At 45.6% G+C, this 27,275-nt stretch overlaps 1 protein-coding gene across 1 annotated transcript in view; it reads left to right on the top strand.

Moving 5' to 3' along the window:
- LOC147882502 (uncharacterized) overlaps positions 1-27,275 on the top strand; it is a 206,437-nt gene that overhangs the window by 30,146 nt on the left and 149,016 nt on the right. The window contains exons 5-9 of the mRNA XM_087400899.1: positions 15,956-16,118; positions 19,353-19,484; positions 19,585-19,809; positions 20,198-20,622; positions 20,830-21,016. Of these exons, the coding sequence (XP_087257025.1) occupies positions 15,956-16,118; positions 19,353-19,484; positions 19,585-19,809; positions 20,198-20,622; positions 20,830-21,016 (1,132 nt within the window). The remainder of the gene's footprint in view (positions 1-15,955; positions 16,119-19,352; positions 19,485-19,584; positions 19,810-20,197; positions 20,623-20,829; positions 21,017-27,275) is intronic.

Genomic DNA, 27,275 nt, shown 5'->3' with positions numbered 1-27,275 from the left:
AAAATGACTGCAGAAATAGTGACACTAAGAGATGGAGCATCAAACGGATTCTATTTGATGCATATGTGGTGCAAACAGTGCTATATGCAGTAGAAGTATGGGGAGGAAGCATCTCAGCATCAAAATGGAATGATATTGAAAAAATACAGAAATCATTTCTAAGACGGCATCTAGGAGTCAAAATTACTACACCGTACTCAATCATGCTTATTGAGACTGGTACAAGGCCCATTGAACTGAGAGCACTACGAAGGGTTTTCAAATATGTGAAGAAGGTCAAGAACATGGGGTGGCAGAGATTACCAATGAAAGCATGGGAAGCAAGTAAAAGGCCTCAAAAGACAAACAAAAGCAAGATGTTATCATCTGGTTGGTGGCAAGACATTCAAAGATGGTTCCAAAGATGGAGAGTAACATCCTACCTTGAGATGTCATCCGGGGAAATGGATGAGAAGGCATTTCATAAAGCTTTGTTGGGAATATTGCAACAAAAATGGCAATCAGCTGAGAAAAGGGCTAAGTATGAGTACTATTGTACACATATCAATCCCATCTATTGGGACACCTACTCCAAGGAGGAAGATAATGCACAAAAGTACATAACTATACCCATACCTGCAAATGCAAGAAGTATTGCACTCATCCGCACCCGATCACACACTTTGGAGGTAGAGAAAGGTGCTTGGGGAGATGTCTCAAGGGAACAAAGATTTTGCAAGTTATGTGACCAAGAACAAGTAGAGACAGAGGCACATGTCCTCCTTACATGCCCACGATATGCATGCATAAGGAGGGACTTTAACAACATTACAAAGGAACACGACACCCTCGCAAGCTTGCTTTCACATACCCATATAGCCACTCTGGGCAATTTTATTGCCAAGATTCTTAAATATCGGGAATGTTGTATTACTCAATGTATTTCAGAATAGTTGTTTTCCTACCCCTTCCATAAAAGAAGGGAGACACTTGTATTGTGATTTTCATGGGTCCCATGGGTCGGTTTCTCGGCCCCCAGAGGACGGTAATACATTCTTCTTCTTCTTCTTCTTCTCCTCTCCTCTCTTCTCTTCTCTTTCTCTTTCTCTTTCTCTTTCTCTTCTCCTTCTCCTCTCCTCTCTTTTTATTAAAGACTGAGTTTGAACCCAAGACCTCGCCCTTCACAAAAGGGAGACTTATCATTGGGCCAGCAGATAAGAAGTGATGAAAATGTACTGATATTGCTTATATATTGAAATCCCATGAACTGTAACTCTCTAATCGTAAGAAATTTTCACATGCTGTAAAAAGCAAAAGTACTTCACTTCATGTGCTCTATTCATATCTCCTACTAGATTGCAGATTTCGAACTTTTTCAAGTTCACTTCACGGAGGCACGCCACACAAGGAGAGTGAATATTTATGTCACTTCTCGACAAGTTTAAGGATTTGGTGCCTGGTCCTCCGCGTCTTACGGCTACCAATGGGCGAGATCTCTTTCTTGATCTTCATATCGATCTTCAACAACTGATTGTACAGTGCATTGCTCAAGGAGACGACGGGTGAGATGATACACCATGGATGATTCAAGGTGAAGAACTAGTGATACGCTGGAAGGACTTTGATTTCAATTCTACTCATTGTGCGGTGATTGAGCTACTTGTTGCTTCGGAGGTAATTAAAAGGGTGTCCTTCGAAGGGTGGAATGCTTCCTAAGCTTGGAGGGAGATTTGGGGCATCTGCTTATTAATTCATGTGGATAAGCTCGTCTTGAATGGTTTATTCTCAATCTCACTACAAAGGTTTCTAGGGCTCGGCTATGGTTGGTAATGTTTCGACCAAGGAATCCATTTGTACCTAATCAACCTTTTGTGCCTCATTTTGAGCTTCAAGTTGTAATTCTTTTTGGTCTAAAGATAAACTATCAACAAAGGATTGCAAGTTTATTTGGTGCTGAACGTCTTGCTCAAGTATTGAATTCTCCCCATCCTTTCTTTCTACCTATCTTGGACTACCGAGAAACTTGGGATGTCCGGATTTTAGTCTTGGTATGATGACATCTTGGCTCCTCCAATTTGACGGCGCATACAAACCTTCGACCAAGGCTACTGGTGTCGGTGTGAAGCTCACTTCACCAGGGGGTGAGGTGTATTGTTATAGCAAGTCTGCACCAGCAAGTACTTGCAACCAAGCTGAGTACTCGGCACTCATTTTTGGGCTACAAAAGGCGCAAGAACATCGCATCAAGCAACTTGGGTGCAAGGAGATTCTCAACTCGTGTGTGAACAAGTTAGTGAAAGGTGGAAGGTTCGGAGCAAAGGTTTGGTTCCACGACATCAACAAGCATTAGAACTGTGCCAACAATTTGAAGAGGTAAAAATTCAGCATATCCCTTGAGCTCAAAATATAGTTACTGATTTCTTAGCACGTGAAGCATGTACTTCAATCACGCATGATGCGAGTGGAAGCACCATCCCAACAAAGCCGCAAGCCACGAAGGAGGGTGATCATTTGTAAGGAATGCAACGGTTGTGGTCATCATGAAACTAAGTGTTGGGCATATTTGATATGAGTTTATCGACTTCGGAAGATCATCAGAAAGGTCCTTAAGGACATTGCTCAAAAGAAGGATGCCAGACCGCACACCCCTTGAAGAAATAGCATGGCGATTATAAGAACTGGAAGAAGTTGAAAGTGATGTGCAAGCTCTCCAACTGTTGACATTTGTCATGGCATTCTTGTTTGCCTTGATGAATAACCTCATGCAGCGCCGTGTCTCTAACCCTCACTTGTAAAGATGGATGTGATATCATGAGGGTTGGTCCTTTTAAGATTATCTATGAGCTATTCTATGCTGAAGATTCTTCCCGTGTAGTATTTCACAATACACCAGTCACACCCTACCCTGCCTATGTGTGCTTTGTAGATGTATCTTCACCTGATTTTCAGTTCAAGCTACCTCTTTCCATTGTTTGCCAATAGATAAGCCTCATTTCGACTCTCTCTTTTCCATTTTTCAAGCATGGTTGACATTCCCGTGTTCTGTGAACGGGTTGAAGAAAATCCAAATGAGTATCTTGTGGCCTTCAAGTGCCGTTGTGTTTCTCTCAACTTTCTTACTGAAGATAGATGGAGATGGTTGTTGGTTCTTCCCCATTTCTAGAGGGTTTGGCTCAAGTGTGGTATGAGAAGTAGGCCGACGACGTTCGCCAAAGATATCCAAGGTTAACAGTAGCGATGATTGAGTATTTCGGCAAAGAAGAGGAGCCAGAGAATGTGTACCTGCAGGTGGCAAACTTAAGTAGTCAGAAGGTGAGACGGCGCGTCGATATGTGGATCGAGCGGCCGTGCTTCTGGACTGTTTAATTGCCACACAGGAGGACAATGCCGGATTTCGAGCTGGAATGACTCAGCATGTGCTGGGCTACCTTGTAGTAGGGGCAAGTGACGAATTCCGCCTCAAGCTTAAATGGGAGAATCCAGAAACTATGGTGCTAGCACATGAGATTGCTCAAAAGTTTGATAAAGTTCTGTCACGGGGGCGTGAAATTCTAAGTACTTTAATGTACTACAAGACCGTGATAACTTTGGTTTTAAAAGTCCAAGCGTGGGCTTAATAATGTGTAATTAAACGCGGCATGGTGCCTAGCACATAAGCGTAATTAATCCCTAGGCCCAAAGGCATTCCAAGGAATTAAAAGAGTGGTTGTTGGGAAATGATGACGTGGCATTTTTAATGGGCCCCCTAGAGGGCCATATACCTTCAGTGGCCCCCCTAGAGTTCCAGGTGGCTCTAGTGCCTTCTACATGCTCCTTTGCCATTCCTGGACCTTCCTGGGCCTTCTAAACTTCACATGTGTGGTTTTCTCTCTCATCTTCTCCCTTTGTTGAGATTTTGGACTGGTTTTTCAGCCTCCTTCAGCTGAATTCCGTTTTTCTTCATAACTCCTCACCCGTTTGGATTCCTCGACTTCCGTTTGGCCCGATGGCTTCCCCTCTGCCTCCCCTTCGTAGTGATATGCTTTTCCCTCCATGCGTTTGGTAGAACGGGCAGAGCTGAGCACTTCTTTTGCTGGTCGAATTTGCAAAAGTGGCTTTTTCTGGACCTTTTTTCTTCTACCGCCTCCTGGGCCTCTCCTCTTGCGAAGCTACAGCTTTCTATTGAATTTCGAGTGGTCCGACGCACTGGTTGACTGATTTTTCTCAGTTTTGGAGGACTTTCCGGCAATGAAACTTCTCCAAAACCTTCTCAATGCATTCCTCTCTGAAGCACGCTTCTTTTGAGCCCAAGAACTCCCACTTCTTCGCGACAGAAGTGCTTCTTTTCGCATTTTTCAGTGGAAGTCTTGCTGGTCGGCTCTTGTAAATGCTCTTTCTTCATGCCTTTGCACTCCTCTTTGGCTGAGAATGCAATTGGGCATTGGCTACTATGTCCTCTTGGCGATTGAGGACTTGGTTCGAGTTTTCAGGGCTTGGTGAGTTGTGAATTTGCTACTGCAATTTCTTTTTGCCATAAGCTATTGGTTGGCCTCGTGTGCCGCCTCTTTCTTGGCTCGCAGGTGCCCAGGCAGAGCTACATGAGTCATTCTTTGGTTGGGTACTTTGCTGATTTTATTTTGGAGCTTTGAAAAGCTTTGTGAATGCCATCTGGAAACCACTCAAAGAGAGTGCAGCTGGGGTGCAGTGTGATTGCATCTGGACAGCCAATGGAATTGCACTCGGAAAAGAGAATGCCTTTGGGTTGAGCCTATGGGTTAAGTGCACTTATGTGATGGTGTTCTATACTTGAAAGCCTTGCGAAGGCTTAGTGAATTGGGGCTGCGTGCTCAGTTGCAGGGAAGGTCTCCTAGATGCAACTTGTAATCATTTCACTGTGAAATATAAAGAAATACCGAAAGGGGCGCCACGGTGTTTGGGGCCAATCGGGTGCACTTGTCTATGTCTGTTGAGCAGGGGCATTCTAGCCTCCATCCCTTTTTCAGTGGTTTTGTTTGTGAACAAATGGGTAAATGCCAAATGGTGATCATGCAATGGTTAATGGTTGTGATATATGCTTTGTGAGCTGTAAATAAGTGCTGAAGTGATTAAAGGTTTAGTTCCACTGCCCTCTGAGTGATTAGAGGCCGGCAAGTTCAGTCTGACCCTGCTTCAAAGAAGACGATTGTCCCTACGTAACCCTCTCAATTCTTGTAACAACAACCTAGGGGGTCTAACTCAGGGGCATATCCCCACCCCTCATCAGGGATGTTTCCACCGCCTCCACCTCAAATGTATGGTCCTCCCTTAGATACTTACCCTCAACAAGGAGTATATCCTCAACCCTCGCCCACGAGCCCCCCTCCTTCCTACTTTCCCGGCCCCTCCTGCTAAGGAACCCGGAGTCAATGACCTAGCCAAGGCCCTGAATGATCTTCGGCTTGAGATGATGGGCATCAATTTCAATCCAATTGCCCTCCAAGAGAACGTGCCAATGTTGTATGCTATGAGTGCCACCAGAAGGGGCATTATCGCACCGAATGTCCCAATATTCCAAGGGTGAATCTTCTAAGTAAAGCAGGCACTGAGGATTTTGACGTAGAGATCCTTGACCTCGGGAAAAGAAGTCGTATCACCTCGGACCCCTCTCCAAACCGTGGACCGTCCTTCTCAGAGCCCTCAGATGCTGAGATGGCAGACCCACCAACAGAGAAGACTAAAAGATCTCGCAAGAGTAAGTGGTCGTCCTCGGATTTTCCCATCGGCTCGGGGCAAGAAGACTATTCGGCCGTTTAGGACCTTGCTCATCGGTCTTTGAGCATCACGCTCCCTCAACTAATAGCATTAAGCCCTAAGGTAAGACGTGAGCTGCAGCAAGGGCTCTCAACAAGGAGGAGCAAGAAAAAGGGAAAGGTACAAGAGGTCTCTCTATCTCTGAAGAAATTGATTGGCACCCACATACAGTAGATGTCATCATAGATAATTGCCGTATCAAAAGTGTGTGTGTTGATGGGGGAGCCGCATGTAATATCATGGTGCCCCGAATCATGAAGAAATTGAATTTGAAATGTACAAGGCGTTCCTCCACTCGAATCAGGATAGCAGATGGTCGACGACTCGCCACCCTGGGAGTCATTGAGGATTTGCCCATCATTGTCAATGGGTTGACTACCACCGTCAATTTCTATGTAGTGGACATTGAAGATACAGGCAAGAGTTACCCAGCCATACTCGGGAGACCATGGTTGAGAAAGAGTGATGCAGTCAGCTATTGGAAGACATGACACATCTCTTTTGGTGGTTCTAAACAGAAGATCCCGGTGCAACCAGGTGCCACGGAACCAGAAGAAGAAGAGGAGCAAGATAGTGATACTCTCTCATCCTCGGTGTCTGAATCAATGGAAGAATCATACGGGGGGGAGAAGTTCTCAGAGGAGGAAGTTTACATGATGGGGGTGTCTCCAACCCCGCCACCTGCAAAAAAGGTAACAGCTAGTCCTTAACAGCTTGAATCTATGCTTTCCCCAGACCTCACTCCAAGTGAGAAAGACGAATTCCTAGAAATGTTCAAAGATTTCCCTGACCTTTTCGCAACTAGCTACCGCCACCTTCGCCATGTGACTGCCATAGAGCACAAGATAGAGTTGAAGCCTGATGCGAAGCGTGTGGCTCAGAAGTACCGGAGATTAGGGCCCCTACAAACCGATGCTTTGCGCTCAAAGTTGCCGAAACTTATAGAAGCTGGGTTTATTGTTCCGGTTCATAATACTGAATGGGTTTCACCAGTGGTAGTCACCCTAAAGAAAAACAACAAGTGGCGGGTCTGCATCGACTATAAGAAACTCAATGCGGCCACCAAGAGGGATCATCATCCTTTGCCCTTTCAAGACCTCATTCTTGAGAAGGTAAGTGGTCATGAGATGTATACTTTCTGTGATGGTTACTCCGGGTTTTATCAAATCAGAAGTGCCGAAGAAGATGTGCTTAAAACCACATTTGCTACATCCTGGGGGACATTTGCATTCAAAGTAATGCCATTTGGCCTCACTAATGCTCCTACTACCTTTTAAAGATTTATGCAGATGGTGTTTGCTCCTTATTTGGGGGATTTCTTGGAGGTGTTTTTAGATGATTTCTGTATATTCTCGTCACGTAAGGAGCACGTCATGAAGGTTAGGTTGGCCTTCCAAAGGGTCAATGATGCGAATGGCAGTCTCAACCTTGAGAAATGCACCATTAGAGCCACTCAAGGGAGGTTACTGGGACATATTGTCTCATCCGAGGGCGTCAAGCTTGACCCCGAGAAGGTAGAAGCGATCCTCAAGCTCTCCCCACCAACAACCAAACGTCAGGTAGGCTCATTTGTCAATCTAGCAGGATACTATCGCCGCTTCATTGATCGATATGTTGCTTTGACACGACCTATGACTATGCTATTAAAAGATGGGGTTGATTTCTCTTGGGATAAGGATTGTGATCATGGGTTTGCACAAATCAAGAATGCTCTGGCTTCAGAACCCATTCTACGCAATCCTCATTGGTCAAAGACTTTCTATATCAATCCTGGGTTTGGTGAGCACTCTCTGGCGGGTATTCTTCTCCAGCAAGGGGAGGATCGGTTCATGTATCCTGTTCGATTTGCTTCTCGACAATTGCTCGAAACTGAACGACGCTACTCTGAGGCTGACAAGCATGTCGTGTCTTTGGTGTTCTGCATTGAGAAATTTAAGCATTATGTGGCTGGAAAGTCCTTCATTATAATCTCTAGCAATGGTCTTGCAAAGCAGGTTCTTCAATTACCAAATCCCATGGGCCGGTTGGCCAAATGGTTGGCAGTTCTACAAGAATATGATTTTTCTTTCAAAATTGTAAAAGGGGATTGTTCAAACTTGAAGAATGCTTTGATTGATTTAGAGGAGTGCCTTGATATAACCCTTGTAGCGGCCATAGAAGTTGGGGATCCATGGTATGGTGGTATCTACAGGTTTCTGACTGCTTTCTCCTTTTCTCCAAAAAGTACTAGCTATGAGAGAAAGAAGATCCGAAGAGATAGTAGGCGCTACACTCTCTTTGATGGGGTCTTGTACCGTCAAGGCATGGATGGGATACTAAGACGGGCCATTGATGCAAATGAAGTGCCTAAGGTATTGAAGTATTATCATGATGGATTTTGTGGAGGCCACTATACCAGTGACTATACAGCTAAGAAGATTTTACATGCTGGATATTATTGACCGACCTTGTTCAAGGATGTCACTTTCTATTGCAAAATCTGTGAACCATGCCAATTCTTTGGTAGGAAGGTTTTGCGTCCTGGGCAACATCACCAAGTGATGTCCATCCATCCGTTTCAGAAGTGGGGAATAGATTTTGTCGGGCCCTTGCCCATGACTGCCCGCAAAAAGAAGTATCTTTTGGTAGCCACTCAGTATGTCACCAAGTGGACTGAAGCTATCGCCCCCCCGCTGCAAATGGTAAGGCAGTTTCAAATTTCATATTTGAACGTATCTGCACAAGGTTTGGGACACCCATGGAAATAGTATCTGACCATGGGAGTCCATTCTTAAATGAAGCAGTGGAATTGCTCATGGATCGCATGGATATTAATCATCGCAATTCTAGCATCTATTATTCAGCATCCATGGGTCAAACGGAGCGGACCAATGGCCTCCTTTGTAAAACCATGGGAAAAATGGCCACAGGGAACAGGAGCCAGTGGGATCAGAAGGTCACTGAAGTCGTGTGGGCTTACAACATCACTCATAAAACGTCTACAAGTCACACTCCTTTTGAGTTGGTGTATGGTACTGAGGCAGTTTTACCACTAGAGATAGAGATTCCGGCCTTGAGATTGGCACAAGAACAGAGGATGACAGAAGATGAACATGTAGAGGCCAGATTGGTACAACTTGAGAAGTTAGATGAAATCCGATGCCTTGCAGTACACCAAACAGAGATCCAAAAGAATCGACAAAAGGCCCGCTTGGATGCTAAGATTCGCAAGGGATGGGAAAGACACTTTGCTGAGGGGGATGTTGTGCTATGCTTTGATAACAGATTGGACCACCAAATGGATAAGAAGTTTCTGCCACTGTGGACCGGTCCATACAAAGTCATGAAGGAACGTAGCAATGGGTCTGTACAAGTTCAGGAGCTGCATGAGCCATATGGCAAGAAGGTGATCAACAAGTGTTACCTCAAGTCCTTCTTTGTGAGACATTAATATATGTGTGTATTTGTATGTGTGGCAATAGTATAATAAAATATGGTGTGCATAGGGTCCAGGATTGAGGTGGCAGGGCATGACCATGTGCCACCCTTCCACATAAGAGAACCCATAAGGTGTGATGTACATAATCCATGGTAGTAATATGTAAGGTGGCATGGTTTCTCCATGTGCCACCATTTCACCTAGGCGGTCCCATGCCTGCATTTAGTGAGATATGGCCTAAAGTCCATGAGAGAAGTAATATAAAGTAGGTGGAGATGGATATAATATTGAATTATTCCCTCCATGTAGGATAGGTCCATGTGGGGGAGGTGTAGAAAGTTAAAGAATGCAAGTTAAATAATGGAAAAGTAGGATGAGGTGGCAAGATTCCTTGTGCCAACCCTCCACTTGTCCTCCTAGATGTTTGAACGTATTATAAAATTGGGAAGAGACCAAGGGAGTATCATAGACTTGAGATATAGGGCTTGATTTATGTAAAAAAATGAGGCAAAGGGTTGTCGCACATAATTGAGAGTGCGTAACCGCCTAGCCCACATGGGAGACTTTTTCACACACACCATGTATGTGGGAGGATGCATTTATTGGGAGAGACCCCCTCTCTTGGCTATAAAAGGAGGGGGCTATTCTTTGATGGGACATGCTCATTCTTGTAAAGCCACCTAGCTAGTACTTTGATTTCCCCCTTCCCTTCTTTTCAAATAAAGCATGGCCCTCTTCCCTTGATGTCTCCATCTCTACATTCCTCCTCCACCCATGTACATACTTCTCTTTCCCCTCTCCCTCTCCCCTTGTGCCATAGTCTCCCTCTTCTTTCCCTCCCCTCTTAATCCCTTTTCCCCTCTCCCTCTCCCCTTGTGCCATAGTCTCCCTTGATGTCTCCATCTCTACATTCCTCCTCCACCCATGTACATACTTCTCTTTCCCCTCTCCCTCTCCCCTTGTGCCATAGTCTCCTTCTTCTTTCCCTCCCCTCTTAATCCCTTTTCCCCACCCATGTTAACGCTCCTCCCCTCACGTTCCCTATTCCTCTATGGCCCTCGAGCGTCGCCATACCTATCCTCTAGCCTCTTGTCTTGATTTCTTTTCCGGCTAATAGTACTAATAAGAACACAAGCGCACTTTGCTTACTAGTTATTTTCATTTTTTATTTTTCTTGTTTACTCATAATTTTGTTTAACAAACTCCTTTCTTTCCTTTGTTCTCTCATTTGTGTTATAATTTTTTGTTTGTTAAGATTGGATATCTTTTACTCTATCAAAGTATAATTTTCTGTCACCTTAGTAGACATGCAAGTTCTACAAGAATTTGTATCCAAGTGGTGGTTAGTTGCTGTGCTTTTTTAATTTAGCTTTTGAGGATGCATATGCTCCGGCAACTACCTTATTGATTACCCAATAGATTCTAAAATCTTTCAAAACCCAAATGGCAGCTTATGCTTGGGTACTAATGAGAACATAAGCTTAGCTTTGCTTACTAAGTTATTTTTATTTTTTACTTTTTTCTAATCTCATAATGTTGTTTGAAGTCACTGACGAACTCCCTTCTTTCCTTTGTTCTTTCGATTGTTTTATATAAAATTTAATCGTAGATTGGATATATTCTAGTTTGATGAAAGTTTATTTCTCTATGACCTTGGCGGACATGCAAGTTCTATAAGAATTCTCTTCCAAGTTGAGAATTGTTTGAAACACAGATGGCAACTTATGCTTGAATACTGATAAGAAGATAAGCATAGCTTTGCTTACAGAGCTATTTTTTTTAAAATTTACTCATTTACTCATAATTTTTTTAAATCACTTACAAACTCCCTCCCTTTGTTCCTTTTTTAATATATTTTGTAAGACTTGATATATTTGGGTCTTATTAAAGTATATCTTCCTCAAGGCTCTAATACCATGCTAGGAAACAAAGGTAGAGGTTTCTTGCTGCAGCCAAAACTCCCTGCAGGCGGAAGAATAGTGCAAACATTCCACTTATTCTCCAATGATAAAGCTCTGATACCATGCTGAACAATTGAAAGAAAGCACATCTAGGCATGATCATGTTGCAAGATGGTGGCACACTATGCACACCTTTGTACAAGGTTTTATCCATCTTTGGATCAATATATATTTACTGTTTCTACTCTCATGAGCAACATGGTATCAGAGCTTTATCATTGGAGAATCAGTGGAATGTTTGCACTTTGAGCAATTACGGGTCTTCATACTATTGAATCCTCCTACCTCCTGGTGCACCTTCAAAACAGATGAGACATGCCAAGAAGCCCCTGGCCGAAGACATGGCTGGGCCCAAAAGAGGATTACCAAAATGCGAGCGAGCCAAGAAAAGAGAGTGATACAAACCAATAAAATATTTATAGATCCCCTATTTGAAATTTTAATTTATTCAAAATTCCACATGTTTCCTCAATGGTAGAAGGTTTAATATGCATATAATTTTAAAGCCACTAACACTAATTTCACATCACTCATAAGAGAGTTGGTGTGTTTCATTGCCAAGCTATCATTAGTATGAAAGACAAACCCTAGTGCAATCAAGTTTTCTCTTTTCACCATAGTAATTGAGGTCATCAATGCAACCCTCCACACGAGTGGGGCATTTCCAAGGACTCCTTGAATGGATTAGTCTACATTCCATGCATATGTGGGGCATATGTAAATGCCTAGCTTTTTAAACTCTATCCACTCTTGGAACAAAACCCATGTTTCTTTGTTACTACAAAACATCCCTCCCCAATGATTTACTCTTACATCCCACTAATCCAACTTGTGCAACAAATTGACCACCACAAATTCATATTTTGATGCATGAAATTTTACTAGATGGTGCAAAAACGCATAATAACCATCTAAATCATGCCTTATCATTTGATTTGATATGTAACATGACCCCATTTGGACTTGTAAATCAAAAGTTATAGGGATGTGAAAACGTCATCTTTTGAGCCAAAACCACGCTCCTTGTTTTGACCCAAAAGATGACATTTTCACATCCCTGTATCTTTGCAATTTGTCAAAATTTGGTTGTTTGGCTTAAAAAACGAGTTTTTGATATCCATGCATCTTTTGATTGTCAAATCTAAATTGCATGTTACATATCAAATCAAATGACAAGGCATGATTTAGATGAATATCATGCCTTTTTGCATCATCTAAAAAAATTGTGTGTATAAAAATATTAAATTTATGAAATTTTGTCCAATTTGTTGCACCAAATTTAAAGCAAGGTTTCCCATAATAGGGAGCAAGAAGACGATGTCTGGCAAAGAAAAGAAGAAGCAAATTTTAAAATCCTCTCTCTTTTAATTGCGCTGGGGGGGTCACTCATCATAAACCGATAAAGCATGTGCAAGCAAGCATGTGTTATATATTACCCTAGTCTTTCATTTTTACATTTTCTCATGTAATTGGTTGCCCCTGTACGTGTTTACATTTTCAATCTTGAAATTGTGACCCCCCTTCATAAATTTACATATATAAATTACGCTAAGTTGCTATTTTATAAAACCCCCTCATGCACATAAACGGCATGTAAGTCCCCCCGTTAAAAAAATAGCCCTCATTGCACTAAAGTGCTATGTTACATGTTTATGAGTGACCCCCTTGGGTAATTTTCAAACCCAAATGGGTCACGTTAAAATAGTTCTTAACTTTGGACTACTCAATTTTAAGAAATGTGATATGTAACCACCCTTTTGAATACTTTCAAATTTTTTTTGGGACACTTAGATTATTTCTTTGCTTGCTTGATTTTCCTAGTGCTTCAACAAATTCTTGCTCGCTTCTATCGACTGCCTCGACCGAAAACAGGCTCTTGTTTTGACGTGCTGGGCTACCCAACTTGCTCCCGCAGCATTTCAACAGTTGCTGTCCCCTGTGCAGGCGTCTTCTGACTGTAGATCTGCTTCAGGTGCTTCCGTACGAGCCTAGTGTACTCTGTAGAACCTGCTCTTGCTGTCCTGCTCTGACAGTTTGCTGTACTGCATCTGTAGCCTTGAATAGTTGCTTTTTCCTTGCTGTACATGCTGCTCACATAGCAGCCTGCATGTTGCCCACGTGGCAGCTTTGCCTTCCATCCTAGATCTTCCCACAGGGCATCTCTCAAACCTTGCTGGTACACCTCCCCCATGTCCTCCTCATTTGGGGGCTCACCGGTGGGGAGGTAGGCCTCAGCTACAAACCAAAATCGGAAGGAGGCAAGTGGGCAGTTGTGTTGCACTGAGTGGAAAAGAAAAAAGGCCTTCCCAGTATGGCTTGAGATAAAAATCTGGTTGGAGCTGCCAATGTAAAACAATGAAATCTCATGTACCCACTATGTTGAGAAGCCGGCTCTCCCCATAGTGCCCTCCAAGACGGCCCAATCCACCAGGTCGTAGGCTTTCTCAAAATCCAAGAGAAGGATCATGAGAGGCCAAGACTTATGGCATGCCCAGTCTGTGACCACCTCCTAGAATCTAAAGACGTCATCCATGATGCTCCTCTCCTAAACATAACCAGTCTGCATGTTGTGGATGCTGTTTGGCATGAGAAGGCCAAAGCTGCAAGCTCAAGACCTTTAGTAAGATCTTCTCTGCATTATCCAAAAAAGTGATCAAGCATCATTGCCGAATATCTATCTGTCCCCCCCTTTAGGGATCAAACAAATCCATCAGAATAGGGGGGACATGCCATCTTTCCCTTGGGCATTTACACACTATAAGGGACTTGAGAATCTCAAGCATTTCCTTGTCTATGAAAGGGGCCTTGAACTGTCTCATCATTTGCAGGGAAATCATAGGGGGAATGTGGACCCATTGTCCATACCTCCTCCTTGGATGGCCTCACATGAGGGGTTTGCTCCTCTATTGGAAAGAACTATTGGTAGAAAAAGGAGGTCATCCTCAAAATCTCATGCGGGGTAGAATGGAGCTCTCTGGCCTCATCGCTTAATCTTTGGAGGTGAGCATGTCCTCAGTAGAGGCCTGAGGTCTAAAGGAATTATTGTGTCATCCTATCTCCTTGTTGGACCCATTGAGCGCTTGAAGAATGATATGAATACTCAACCCATATAGCCTCCGTCTCCTATAGAGTCAATCGATTGACTTGAATTGATCTTCTAACCACTAAAAATCCGGCTCTTGCCCTTGCAACTTTTCAATTGAAGCTAAACCATTTGTGACGGTCCACTCCCTCTCATGAAAGGCGTGCCTACTATGTCTTAGTGTGTGTGTATGTGTTGGGGGGGGGAGGGGTAGAAGGGGGTGGTGTAGGTGAGGTTGCTGAAGGGGGGAGGGGGGGGAAGAGGGAAGGGGAGAAGTCATAGAAGGGGCAACTGGGGGAATTGGCATGGACTCAAGACGTGGGGTTGGGAGGAGGGGAGAGAAGTATTGGGAGAAACAAAGGGTATGGAAGGAGATGGAGGGGAAGGACCTGTGAAGAGGGTACACTCATTAGTATAGATGGTCCGATAGCACCACCAAAGGAGATGAGGAGGGCCCGCCCTCTTGATGATCTTGTTTATTGAGCAAAAGACTCAAAAGAGGCTGATCCTCAGTGTGCTTCGGAGCCTCGGGAGGCTGAGGAACTACTTACAACCAATAGAGCGAGGTGCTTGTCACTGGGTGGTGCTCTTTGTGGAAGACTTCCCACCTTGCTTCTGTGGGGGAGTATCTCCATAGGTGTACCTATCTGTTTGCCACCTATTGCCAACGTCTAGCTGCATTCTTGTTTGCATAACGTCTCTTTCTCCAATTCTGGACTGGTACCCAAGTCATACTTAGATTGAAAAAAGAGGCCATGCCTTGCGCGGGTGGCGTACTGTGTGGGTTCTTGCTGCCTTCTAGATATACCTTCCCAAGGTGATTAACAAACTTCAAGCAAGACTTGACAGATGACCAGGCTCCTAACAAAGCTGGTACTTCCTTGGTAGGCCTGCTGCCTCGACCTGTTGAATCACTGCTCTAGAAAAGGTTTCCAAAGTAATCCAAGAGGGTAAGGAGGGGGGGTCCTCTAAAACTGTACCAAACTTGGCACCAATCGCAGAGAGGATGCACATGTACTCTTGTGGGAAAGCCGAGAATCTTAGGCACAGCATGCATTTAGAGATCTGGTGGCACATCTCCATATTGTCAACTATGAAACTGTGGTACGAGGAGATAAAGAAAACAAAATGTGGCCGAAGAAATGGGGGGCTGCTAGGCAGCACACGCACAGCAACGGTCAGCCAGAGGGATGGAAAAACAGAAAAGAAGGGGCGAGAAGTAGACGAGGCTTGACAAGGGAGACAAGCCAGGCGTTTGGGGGGGGGGGGGGGTAGTTCTGGCTGCAAGAAAACTACCTCAGCTGGGGAAAAAGGAGGCTGGGGGGGAGCAGCCTGGAACAAATCTGAAGGGAGGAGAAGCAAGCTGAAAAAGTGGGGCAAAGGCGATGTCACAACGAACCAAAAGGAGGAATGGTGAACAGAAACCTGCGGGGGGAGGGGGGGGGGGCGATGGCACGGATGATGGGCTGAGAAGGGGGGGACAGAAATGGGAGGAAGGAAGGAGGCAGAGAGGAGAATGGAGGGCTAGAATGGGTGGTGGAGAGGCCAGCAGAGGAAGTGACTGCATTTGCTGTGACCTTTGTGGACCACAAACTATTCCTCTCTCTTTCGTGAATTTAATCCTAACACATACATTTGCTCTATCTGAAGCCTAAAGACACATCTTAAAAGGGATCAATGTGTAGGGATGCATTTTTGAAAAATATGTATGCCTCTTCCTAGGTTTACTAATGTGGAGGTTTGCAGATCAGCATCACTTGAAAAAGAGAAAAAGGAGGTTGAGCAGGATTTGAAAAGGAGGATGCAAGAATTTGAAGATGAACGCTCTTTGCTACAGTCTCACATATCAAAGATGTCTGAAGACCTCCGTGTACGCACAAATGCAGAGTTGCAAGCTCAAGCTTTTCAGGTACTTCATCCCAAAATACAGCATCATTGTATGAGTGCTAGTGTAGGATTTGGATGAAATGTTTTTGTAGTACCATAATCTGTCAAATTTATTTGTGAAATACCTAGCAACGATTCAAGAACAAGCTATTGGATATATATTTTATTCATGTGCTATGTAAATTTTTTTTTTTGGGGGAGGGGGTGAAATACCTAGCAAGAATTCTAAGTACAAGAAATTGGAAATGTATATTTTATGCATGTAATATGTAACTGTTATACTTTGTAATGATTATATTCACATTTGCCAACTAGATAATCTCCACAAGTCCTCCACCCTTGCTTTAATCATGCATTTGCCCTCTTCGTTTTTACCCTTCTCTTCCATCCCTTAGCTGAAATCAGAACATTTTGTATTTTTGTTGAATAGGGGAACATACTGTGTTGGCTTGAATACAATAAGGGACATCATGAACTTTAATTTTGAGTGGTAGACAAATGGTTTGAATATGCTGACCCTAGCATTGCCATCTCATATTCGCAAGATTTATTTTCTTCTGCTGAATGGCGAAATCAATCTTGTCTCCCCTTGCTTTGAGAATGCTATAAATGTGCATGATAATTCCCTGGTTATGAGGCTTGTTAAGACAATGTCACATTCATAATCTCTGAGTCAAACCTAAATTGACTCCTTTTATGGTTTAGACTTAGGGATTTTTCTTAAAAGCTCTACCTAAACGACCCTAGGATTCATCTCCTATTGGTTCTCTAACACAGAAAGAAGGATTATGGCATTGTGAAGTTTTTATTGACTCCTTTTATGGTTTAGACTTAGGGATTTTCTTAAAATCTCTAGCTAAACAACCCGAGGACTCATCTCCCATTCGTTCTCTGACACGGAGAGAGTGGTTACGGCATTGCAAAGTTTTAATTGTGATGGATACTTTATTTAGCTTTGAGAGCTGTTTTGATTGGCAAGTCCAAACTTATTTTGGTTGGGAGTCAACCATTCTACAGCTTGCCCTGTTGAATTTTTCTTTACTTGGATTTAAAGGGCAATAACCCCCAACTATATGAGCTTATAACTGGAATAGTTATGTTTCCTGCTTATCACCTTGTCCTCATTCTAAGTATTATGCCACCAGCCGCTGCTGTTTCCCAATTCTTCCACTCTTCCTGCCTTGCCCGTGGTTTTGCCTTCATCTTTTCATTCATTCACCCTCCTTTCAGCCCATTTCCTGCTTGGTTCCAGCTCTTTGTTCCAGCTCATCTAAGTTTTTTCAAGCTCGTACTAAGTGCCGCCTTTTCCAGGCCCTCACCAGCCCCTTGGCTGGTTTTGGGCAGCCCAAGGCCCTCTCCTTGACATCCTTTCCTGTTCAGTCTGCTGGCTCAGCCCATGAGCTACTGCTCATTGGTCTGACCTTTTTTGCCTTCCCTCCCTGTTTCTTTTCTCTCTCGTGCCACCATCCTTCTTCTTGGTGTATCCATAGTCCTTCCTCCCTCTTTTGAGCCCATGTTGAGCCTCTTTCCAGCTTGCCCAGGGCTGCTTTTCTGTGCTGGTTCCTCAAATACCTCTTCTGGGATCGTTTTCTATGCTGGGTTCTCAAAAACCTCTTCTGGGGTGTGCCATAGGCCTAGTCTGATTGGGCATTCCACCCAGCTGTCATTGACAGCTTGTTCTCTGCTTGCCCTTCTTAGCTGTGCCTTAGCCCTTCTGGCTCTCCTTCCTCCTCCCTTCACTTTGTTTCAGCCCCATCCCCCTCTCCTTGCCCCTTGCTTTCTTGTCCTTTCAGTTGCTTCCTTTCCTGTCTTTCTTCTGGAGCTAGCAGTGTGCACCTCATAGGGGAAGGATGCTGCCATTCGAGCTCCTCTGGCCACACCCTAGGAGTCACATATCGAGATTGCACCCACTACCTGTTGCACCTCACTTTCCCTTGAAGACAAAAAGCAGGTTGAGGAAGCGGTTCATGAAGTAAATGACAGCTAGTCATTGTATGTCTTGTGGTTCTTACTCCCACTTGATGATAGATCTGAGATTGGGTACAGGTGAGGCTTGCATTAGATCGATATCACATCAAGGAATGTGTGATGTGGGGGTTTGTACCATTCCGAAGGTCTAAAGGCCAAAGGCTACTTGTGCAAAATGTCAATGCTTCTACCACATGTGGCTTTGTGCTACTGTGGTACAACCGTTCCTTGTACTACCCAGTGCAATCCACAAACATAACAGAAAAGAAAAAGATTAATGTAATAGATCATACTACTCATACTGAGTCAAGATAAGACTGCAGACAACACTATTTCGTGCAATGATGATACATCTCAATCCTTAGAGGGATTTTTGTAGCGGGAGTAGAATCATTTGTCTCCACCTTGTTGCGCGACAAATGGAACAGAGAAGAATCCTCCTTGGAAGGTCTTGAACATGAGGATTCCTGCTTGTGCATGTTTTGCATTGATATTGTCAGTCCTCTCTTGAGATTCTTAAGTGATTGCACCACTCCGTCTTCATTTGATCTCTTGCATATGAGGATTCCTGTTGTGCATGTCTTACATGGATGTTGTAGGTACAGATTCTTAAGTAATTGCACTACTCCACCGTTTGATCTATACTAAAACTGGGGCTGTTTTGTGATAAATGTTTAAAACAGTTTAACTGTTCATTGTCATGTTTATAATTTATTGTCTTTGGTTAAGTTCTTTGTGTGTGTTTTTTTCTTTAATCCATTTAGTTTTTATCTGTTTGATTTGAATATAAATGTATATGTGATGTGGCATACGATGTGAATTTTGTTGATGCCTGTCCCCATTACTCTTCCTAGGGTCTCAAATTTCTGTTTTAAACAACGTGGGCATACGTAGTGTCTCAGAAAGCAAGACAGTCAAAGGAACCAGCCTCAATTTCTCATCTTAAAGCTGAGTAAATACATCATCAGAGAGGTAAAACTGAAATGGGAAATCAATAAAGCACATCAGTTTTGAGAAGTATGAGTGCTCTGTCTTGATCTTTAACCCAAATTTGTTTAAATGCAACTATGGCCTGAGGTGGTACTTTGAACCTCAATAGTGTATGACCTTCCTAAGTGTAGGGATGCCATCGGTTGGGCCCACTCTGATGTCTGGAATCATCTAATTTACAAAACATTTTGTACAAAGTATGTCCTTTGACACATAAATCTTACAAATAAAGTTAGTGAGGTTAAAATAAGATTCATATTCTTGGTTCAACGTTCATGTCATCGTTATGCATGTGTAGGCAGAACTTGAAGCTACTCTAGCTGCAAAAGAGAAGCTTGAACACAATCTTCAAAGTAGGATGGATGAGGCAAACCTTCTCAGGCACACAGTAGAGGAGCTTAATTCAGATCTTTGCAAACTCATATCCAAGGTTTAAACAGTGTATACATTTTTCGATTATGTTTTGAATGGAGCTATTTTCTGAATGTTTATCTCATTTGTATTTTTGTCCTAAAACATGAATTTAACAGGAGCAAAGAGAACAATTATTGGAAAGAAGTCACAAAAGATGTCTTCTGAGGAGGTTCTTCCAAAGGCTTCTGGAATCTGTCAGAGAACAGCACATCTCTGATGCACAGAAGTGCATAGCCATCTCATTTTCAAAATCAAGCTGTTGCAAGCGGGGGCTTTGTTCCTTGCAGAAAGCCACTGTACGTGCAAAGCAGATGCGCCAAGGGTGTAACCGGCATGCTCAGGTAGTCCATTCTATATTTTAGCATTCTATATACTGAGCCAGCTCATTAGGACATGCGCTGCCAGACCAGATATCATCCTCCTGTTATCACGAAGCTGCATTTTACTATTTGAAATGAGGCCCTGTTGGAAGATGGCATGATTTCGATAGTATTATGCATGTCTTTTATTTATGTTATGCCTTGATAATTTATTCTGTCTGATTTTGTTGATGTTCTTTTTCTGTCAAGTGTGATAACTATAAACCTCTGTGTCCTTAATCGTTTATAAACTTTACTGGTTTTTCTTTCAGCTTTAGTTTTTCCCAGGAGATATGTTGTGCAAAACAAGGGGTTTATGTGTTTTAATATAATACATTAGTGATGTAAAAAATGTCTTTGATATTTGTAGGCATGCTTGGAGAAGTGTTTCCGGGCATGGAGATTATACAATCTTGCCAGCAAGAAATATAAGCAAGCTATTTGTCATAGACAGAAAGCACGCATTGGTAGGATGTTTGGTAACTGGAGGTATTTGATAGAGGTGGCAAGAATGAGTGAAGGTGAGGAAAGTCATCTGACAAATATATCGAGAAAGTATTGGTCTCTCACTTTGCAGAGACGTGCATGGGAACATTGGACGAGATGGGTTAGGTATTGGGTTAAGCCTCTAAAAATAAAAACGAAGTCAGTGCAAATTCACGTTGACAGGTTATTGTGTAGGCAGGCTATTGCCTCCTGGAAATGCCTGATTCGTGTAAGAAGGATGAAACAGCTGAGAATGGCTCAGGCATGTATGCAATTAAGGATCTGGTGTCAAAAGCGGGCTTTTTACAGGTTAAAGACACTAGAGAGAGACATCTTTTCTGAGTGATTTTTTAACTGTGTAACAAATTAGACTTGGGTTTACCCATTTTTGTACGCATAATTCACATTTTCTGTGTCTAAAACTTGTGCATCCTTTATGTTTTTAAACTTATTGATGCATTTCCAAAAGGCTTATTGAAAGTTCTTTGTTTTCTGACTTCCATGTGGATGGCTTAGGTGGCAAGAGGCTTTAAGGCTTCAGCTGAAAGAACGTTTTTTGAATATGAAGAGTTTACAATTCAAGAGGTCACACTTATGTGATACTATGATAAAAAATTGGAGAATGTATTTACAGTGGAGAAGGCAGAGACACATGTCAAAGGCAGTTGCATTTCGGCATTACCTTCACGTTTTGCAGTCCAAGGTATCACATCATCTTCATTTGACTTAGTTTTAGTAGAGAGATATGCAGTCATAGGCGGTTTGATTATTCTTTCTTCATGTAGCGCCATCTGACATGTGATCCTACTGATCTTAGCATCATGGATTTGCAAAATTTGTTTTTGATTTCTATCATAGCCCAGGATTTGCTGCCCTCTTCACTGGCAGGTTCGGCTTGGGAGGTGGTTTCCAATATTAGATTGTGGCGGATTTGGTGTTTGAGATGTGAACATGTTTTAGGCTCCCGGTGCATGGATGAAGCCATCCTCACTCATGTTGAGGAAATGCTCTTTATAGAAGGCCATCTTGGTCGTGTGTGGTTGTGGGGTGGATACCCATGCCTTATGGATATATACCTCCATAGGTTATCCCATGTGATTTGATGAATTACTTGCTAAGTCAGACGCATGAAAGGAGCGGCCAATGAATCCTGGTATGGAGGTAAATAGGTTTGACTAGTGGGCATGCCTCATTATTGAGACTAGAGAAACAATGTTTCACGCACAAGTAGAGAATGTAGCACGAAACCTCTCCACTTCGATTCTCTAGTTCAAACAATGGCCCTATATCTAGGTGCTATTTGTGTAGTAGATGTAAGAGGGTATGATTAGACTAGATACTACAAGTCATGATGCTGTCTCGTATGATCTAGGGGAAGAGCTGCACTCCACTCGACATCATCTAGGCGCTAGAGTACCTATCGATTCATCTTTCCTATGCAATAGGATCACCATGGGTGAATTTAGGGCATGATTCCATAGGTTCTAGATCAAGGTAGTATAGGGTGGCGTGGAGGCAATGGAGCAGCAAAACAAAGCAAGAGAGCAGTAAAAACGAGGTGAATGTTGTTACAGTAGCACAAGAGCGCAAGTGAAAGTATGAGTGAAAGTGATGAGACATCATTTGAAGGCTAACCCCCCAAAGCCCTAGCTCGGCCAACCCATGGGGAAAAAATTAAGTGATAAAGAGTTGACTTTATTCAAATGAACTAATGGCGCACGATGTGCACATAAGCACACTAACTAGCCTACATGTCCATACTAGGGGCTAAAACCTATCAAACGCCCCGTCCATGGTATGGGTGATATATTTTGGAAATGTCTCAAAAGATACTGGAATTAATGCCATAGTTTCGCAAGTTCATCCATAAGAATACAACAACTTATGGAAGTACAAGTACGGTAGAATCACGTAACAAATGAATCAAATGTAAAGTTTGCTGAAAAGCTTCAAACTTGGGTCATGGAAGTGCCTTGGCGAAGATACCTACCACATTGTCTTGTGTCAGAACATAAGACAATTGAATATTTCCTACTGACAGTGTCTCTTTGACATAGTGGTAATGAACCTCAAGGTGCTATGCGCATGAGACACTAGATTCCGTGCAATGGCTAAAGCACACTAACTGTCACAGTAGATAGTGGTGAGAGATTTCTGACAAACATCAAGATCTGCAAGTAGTTTCTATAACCAGATACATTCCACCATGGCTGTAAAAGTTGCAGCTTCACAACTAGGAGTAGCAGTACAGGGCAAGCAGCTCCTGCGAATGCTCCCACCCCTCCCCCGCTCCCGTCTACCCCCCCCCCCTCACGCTGCGCGGCCCCCTCTCCCCTCCCCCTCCTCTCTCTCTGCCGCCTCCCAGCTCGCAGCCGCCGCGCCTCCTCCGTCCCCCTCTCCTCCTTCTCCGCCCGCCTTCCCCCCCCCTCTCCTTCCTTCTCCGCCCCTCCGTCCTCTCCTCGCCTCCCCCCCCTCGCGTTGCGCTACCACCTCCCCGCCCCCTTCCTCCCTTTCCCCACCGTTGCGCAACGCTGCCACCCCCCCCCCCCCCTTCTTCCCCTCCCTCCTCTCCTTTCTTCCCCGCCCCCCCTCGCGCTGCGCTGCCACACCCTCCCCTCTCCTCCCTCCTCTTCCCCGCCCTGCGCTGCACTGCCCCCCCCCTCCCTCCTCCTTTCCTTCCCCCCTTCGCCATTCGCTCTCCACTCCACCACCTCTCCTCCCCCCGCTTCCCCATACTTCTCCATCCCTCCCTCTTTCCTCCCCCACCTCCGTCCCACTCCCCCCTCCCTCGCCTCTGCCATTTCCTTTCCCCCGCCTTTTGGAGCTTTCGCAGTTTGTCGGTGCGGTATGGCGGCCGTAAGCCCAGAACCGGTGGCCCAGACGGGACCCCCCCCTCCATCAGCCTACCGCATAACACTGATAGAGCATCAGGTCTCCTTGGTGAAGCAGGCCGCCACTGACTTCTCCCTGACGTCCGTTTATGGGAGAGTCATTGGCTACACTCCTTTACGAGCAGACATCAGGGACTGGTTGCAGTCCACCCTCTACCTTGAGGACAGCCACATTGAGGAGGTCGCACTCATGGGACGTGGTATCTTCTGGCTCAAGCTCTCCTCAGCACACGCTGCGAGTGATATGGTCAGACGGTCCCCTACTTCTGTGGGTGGGAAGATTATCCTTATGGTCCCATGGTATAGGGGTTTCAATGTAGCGGACTTCGATGCCCACTTCCGCATTCCTCGCCATCTAGTTACCCTCATTTTCCCAGGCCTCGCAACAGAGCTTCGCCCGATCATCAAGGACCTGGGGGCGCACTTTGGCTGGCTCATGCAGGACACCTTCGTTGATGCGGCGGCAGCCCAAGGGGTGCCACGTGTCAAAGTGGCAGTCCTAGATCTGCAGAGTATCCCCTCGGAGTTTGAGATTGAGACGGACACAGGTGTGGTGACGCAGCGCATTATGGTCACTGGTCGCCCAGATCAGTGTCTGAGATGTCAGGGCTTTGGGCACCAGGCGCTCTCCTGCCCTCGCTTCACGAGGACAGAACCCTCAGATGGCCCCCATCCAGGCAACTCAGGATCCCCCCCGCCAGGCATTGACACCCCCTCCCGAAGGGGAAGGCTGGACTGAGGTCAAAAGAAAACGGAAAAGAAACAAAACAGGACCAAAAAAGCCTTCCCATCTACAGCAAGAGACCCTTGTGGTCACCAATCAGCAGCAGCCCGGTAAGGGGAAGGAGAAAGGGAAGGAGAAGATCAGCCAGCCTCCCCCTCATCCTTCACCCACCCCCCCCCTCCCCCCTCCTCCTCGGTCCCCCTTCCTCCCTCCCCTCCGGGATTCCCCCCCAGCACCTTTGGTTTCAGCCCCCCCCTCTCCCTCGAGCATGATCCCGAGGGAACCCCCCCATCCGCCTGCGGCCCCGAAGCCAGCACAGACCTCCTCCGCGCCTATCCCTCTTGGCCCGGTGGAGGGGAGAGGCCCTTCCCCGCAGATGGCCAGCACCACTCCAGCTCGTTCGACAGCCAGCACCCCTCTTTCTGGTTCTGACTCCTCATCCTCGTCCCCACACCCAAGGGCAGCTCCTAGAGCTCTACCTTTGGAGTTTTACCGAGCAAGACCTTGGGATTATTTGGATTCAGCTGGTATTGGCTCCTTCCTTGCATGCCTAGACATCAGCATCTTCTTCCTTCGAAAGGGGGCGGAGGGTAAGGTGTCCGTACTTGCCCCCCATGATGGTCCTAGCTATTCCTTCACTATCACCAGTGACGGGAATGAGCAATGGAAGAATGAAAATGTTTGGGAGACGATTCGAGGTCAGTCCCAGGAGCAGGTGCAGGACTGGATCGGTAGCAGAGCAGCGGAGCTTCTTCAGCAGCAGTGGAAGGAGGGTGACGTTTGTCTGAGATGGCGCCACAGCGCCAAACGATTCCGCCTTTTGGTCATCATTCGACCGCCTCTGGAGTGGATCTACGCGGAAGGGCTCTGCCCTTGGAGGACCTCAGACGTAGCAGGCTGCTACAGTATTTCCCTGGCGGAGGCTTCGAGTTGGTTAGAGAGAGCTTACCACCATGGGACGAAGGGCCTCTCCCCTCTGTTGAAGGTTTTAGAGGATGGGTCTGATGATCCGGCCTCTCCTTCGAAACCCTCACAGAAGCGCCTTCGTCTACACACTGACATCGACCACAAGCAGACAGCTGTTTGTGGTCCATCTCCCCTCTTCATGAGTATACGCATTATCTCTTGGAACGTCAATGGGTTCCACTCATCAGGAACCCGCGACCCCAGGAAGATGGTGCTCAGACAGGAGCTCCAACCATCCTTGGTGGGAAGGGTAGATGTGCTCCTATTGCAGGAACACAAGCTTTCGGCTTCTCAGACCAGTAAGTGTGGGAAGGTCCTCACAGGACGCTCCCACACCTACTGGAACCTTCGATTGGCAAACAGGGGAGGAGTGGGGGTGTCTATACCTCCACTGACGCTTCTCTAGTTTAGCATGTGTGTGGTTTTGGCACCTTGATCCGAGGACGAGCGCTTTGGGTGGGTTTGAATATTTAGGGATCCCGCATCGGCATCCTCAATATCTATGCCCCGACCGACCTCAGACGGAGGGCCGCTTTCTGGAGCTCTTTGACAGACTTATTGCCAGAGATGGATTCTTGGATTGTAGGAGAGGACTTTAATAACCTTGAGACTTTAGAGGATGAGCAGGGACGGGGCCCAGAGTTCCTCGGTATAGCTCAGGCGGAGCAGGCAGATTGGGACTCCTTCTTGTTCGCTGTGGGAGGTCGGCACAGTTGGAGGGAGCCTTCCTTTTGCAGATGGACAGGGAGTTTGGATTTCTCTTGGGGTTACAGGAGGGAGGGAGGCAGACTTCTGCAGCGGTTGGACCGTTTCTATGTCAGCGATTGGGCGCTAGGCACAGGTGGAGAGTTAGGAGTGGTTCCAGGGACGACCCTCTCTGACCATGCCCCAGTCATCCTAGTCCTGGACTCAGCCTCTCACTCCGTACCTCCACGCTCGTGCCGGATCCCAGACTCCATCTACTCCAGAGCAGCGGTTCGCAGCAGGATAGTGGACCTGTGGGAGTAGGATTGGGACCCCATGGGGGATATGGCAGCTCAGGTAGCTCAGGTTCTTGCCGAGTCTAGTCTCATCTGTCAGCAGGAGGCGATTCAGGTCAGGCAGCAGTGGTGAGCGAAGGAGAGGGGTCTCAGACGAGATCTTGCCTCGATACAGCGGATGCAATAGTCTTCTCCAGGCTCTGAGGAGCTCAGACGACAGGAGGTTAGAGCCCGAGCCATGCTAGAGGATATCACCCAGCGACGCTTAGAGTTCTCGTTTCATGCTTCCAAGTCCTTTTGGGCTAGGAAAGGTGACAGGATGTGCAGAGAGTTCTTCAGGACTCATGGCCAGAGGTCAGCAGGGGAACAGCTCCGATCTCTTAGAGCGCAGGATGGTAGTGTCAGGACAGATCCAGACGAGGTCGGGGACTTGGCGACATATTTCTACAGATCCCTGTTCCAGCAGGAGCCCCCAGACCCTCGTGCCTACCGATGCAGGGAGGAGGTGTGGAGGTATACACCGTCGCTCGTGCAGCCTAGCATGAGTGAAACCCTTCTCGCCCCTTTCACCATGGTAGAGATGCAGGATGCTATGAGCGCTATTGATGGGCAGAAATGCCTAGGTGAGGATGGGCTCTCTAGAGCTCTCTTCACCACCTTTTGGGAGCAGGTCCACCAACCCTTGCTCGCAGCCTTCCAGCATATCTTCTCCAGTGGACAGATGCCAGAGAGCCTTGCGACAGGCTTGATTTGCCTCATCCCCAAAGGGGGGGACCGTCAGGAGATCAGACAGTGGCGCCCTATCACCCTCCTCCCGACTGCCTATAAAATCCTTGCCAAGATGATTAGTAGCCGCATCCACCCCCTGCTACATGACTTGATCCATGACACCTAGACTGGTTTTGTCCAAGATCGCAGCATTTTGGACAACATTTTACATTCTCAGAGGCGACGGAGTGGGCCCAGCACAGTGGCCAGCACCTTGCCATACTCCTTCTTGACTTTGAGAAGGTATACGACAGGGTAGACTGGTCCTTCTTGGAGGGTACACTTTCTCGGTTCGGTTTCCCGGATGAGTGGATCAGAGGTATTGCTAGTCTCTACAGATTGGCCTCCAGTCGGGTTATCATCAGCGGCAGGATGGGGGAGAGATTCACCCTCGAGCGCTCGGTGCGTCAGGGCTGCCCGCTTGCGCCCTACCTCTTCCTATTTTTTGCGGGGCCATGACTCACTTCCTACGAGCCCGTACCACTGGTCTTCGAGGGATGCGCCTCCCTATTCGGGACGATGCAGAACTTCTGGACTCTGAGTATGCAGAGACACGGCCCTGTATGTGCAAGATGATATCGAGTCACTGGAGCGAGTGAGACTGTCTTTAGAGGTTTTTTGCCTAGCCGCTGG

The sequence above is a fragment of the Dipteris shenzhenensis genome, chromosome 29, assembly GCF_047967505.1.
Source record: "Dipteris shenzhenensis isolate YYH24624 ecotype China chromosome 29, Dip_SZ_1.0, whole genome shotgun sequence".
Taxonomy (NCBI): domain Eukaryota; kingdom Viridiplantae; phylum Streptophyta; class Polypodiopsida; order Gleicheniales; family Dipteridaceae; genus Dipteris; species Dipteris shenzhenensis.
This window is presented reverse-complemented; position numbering and strand designations above follow the sequence as displayed.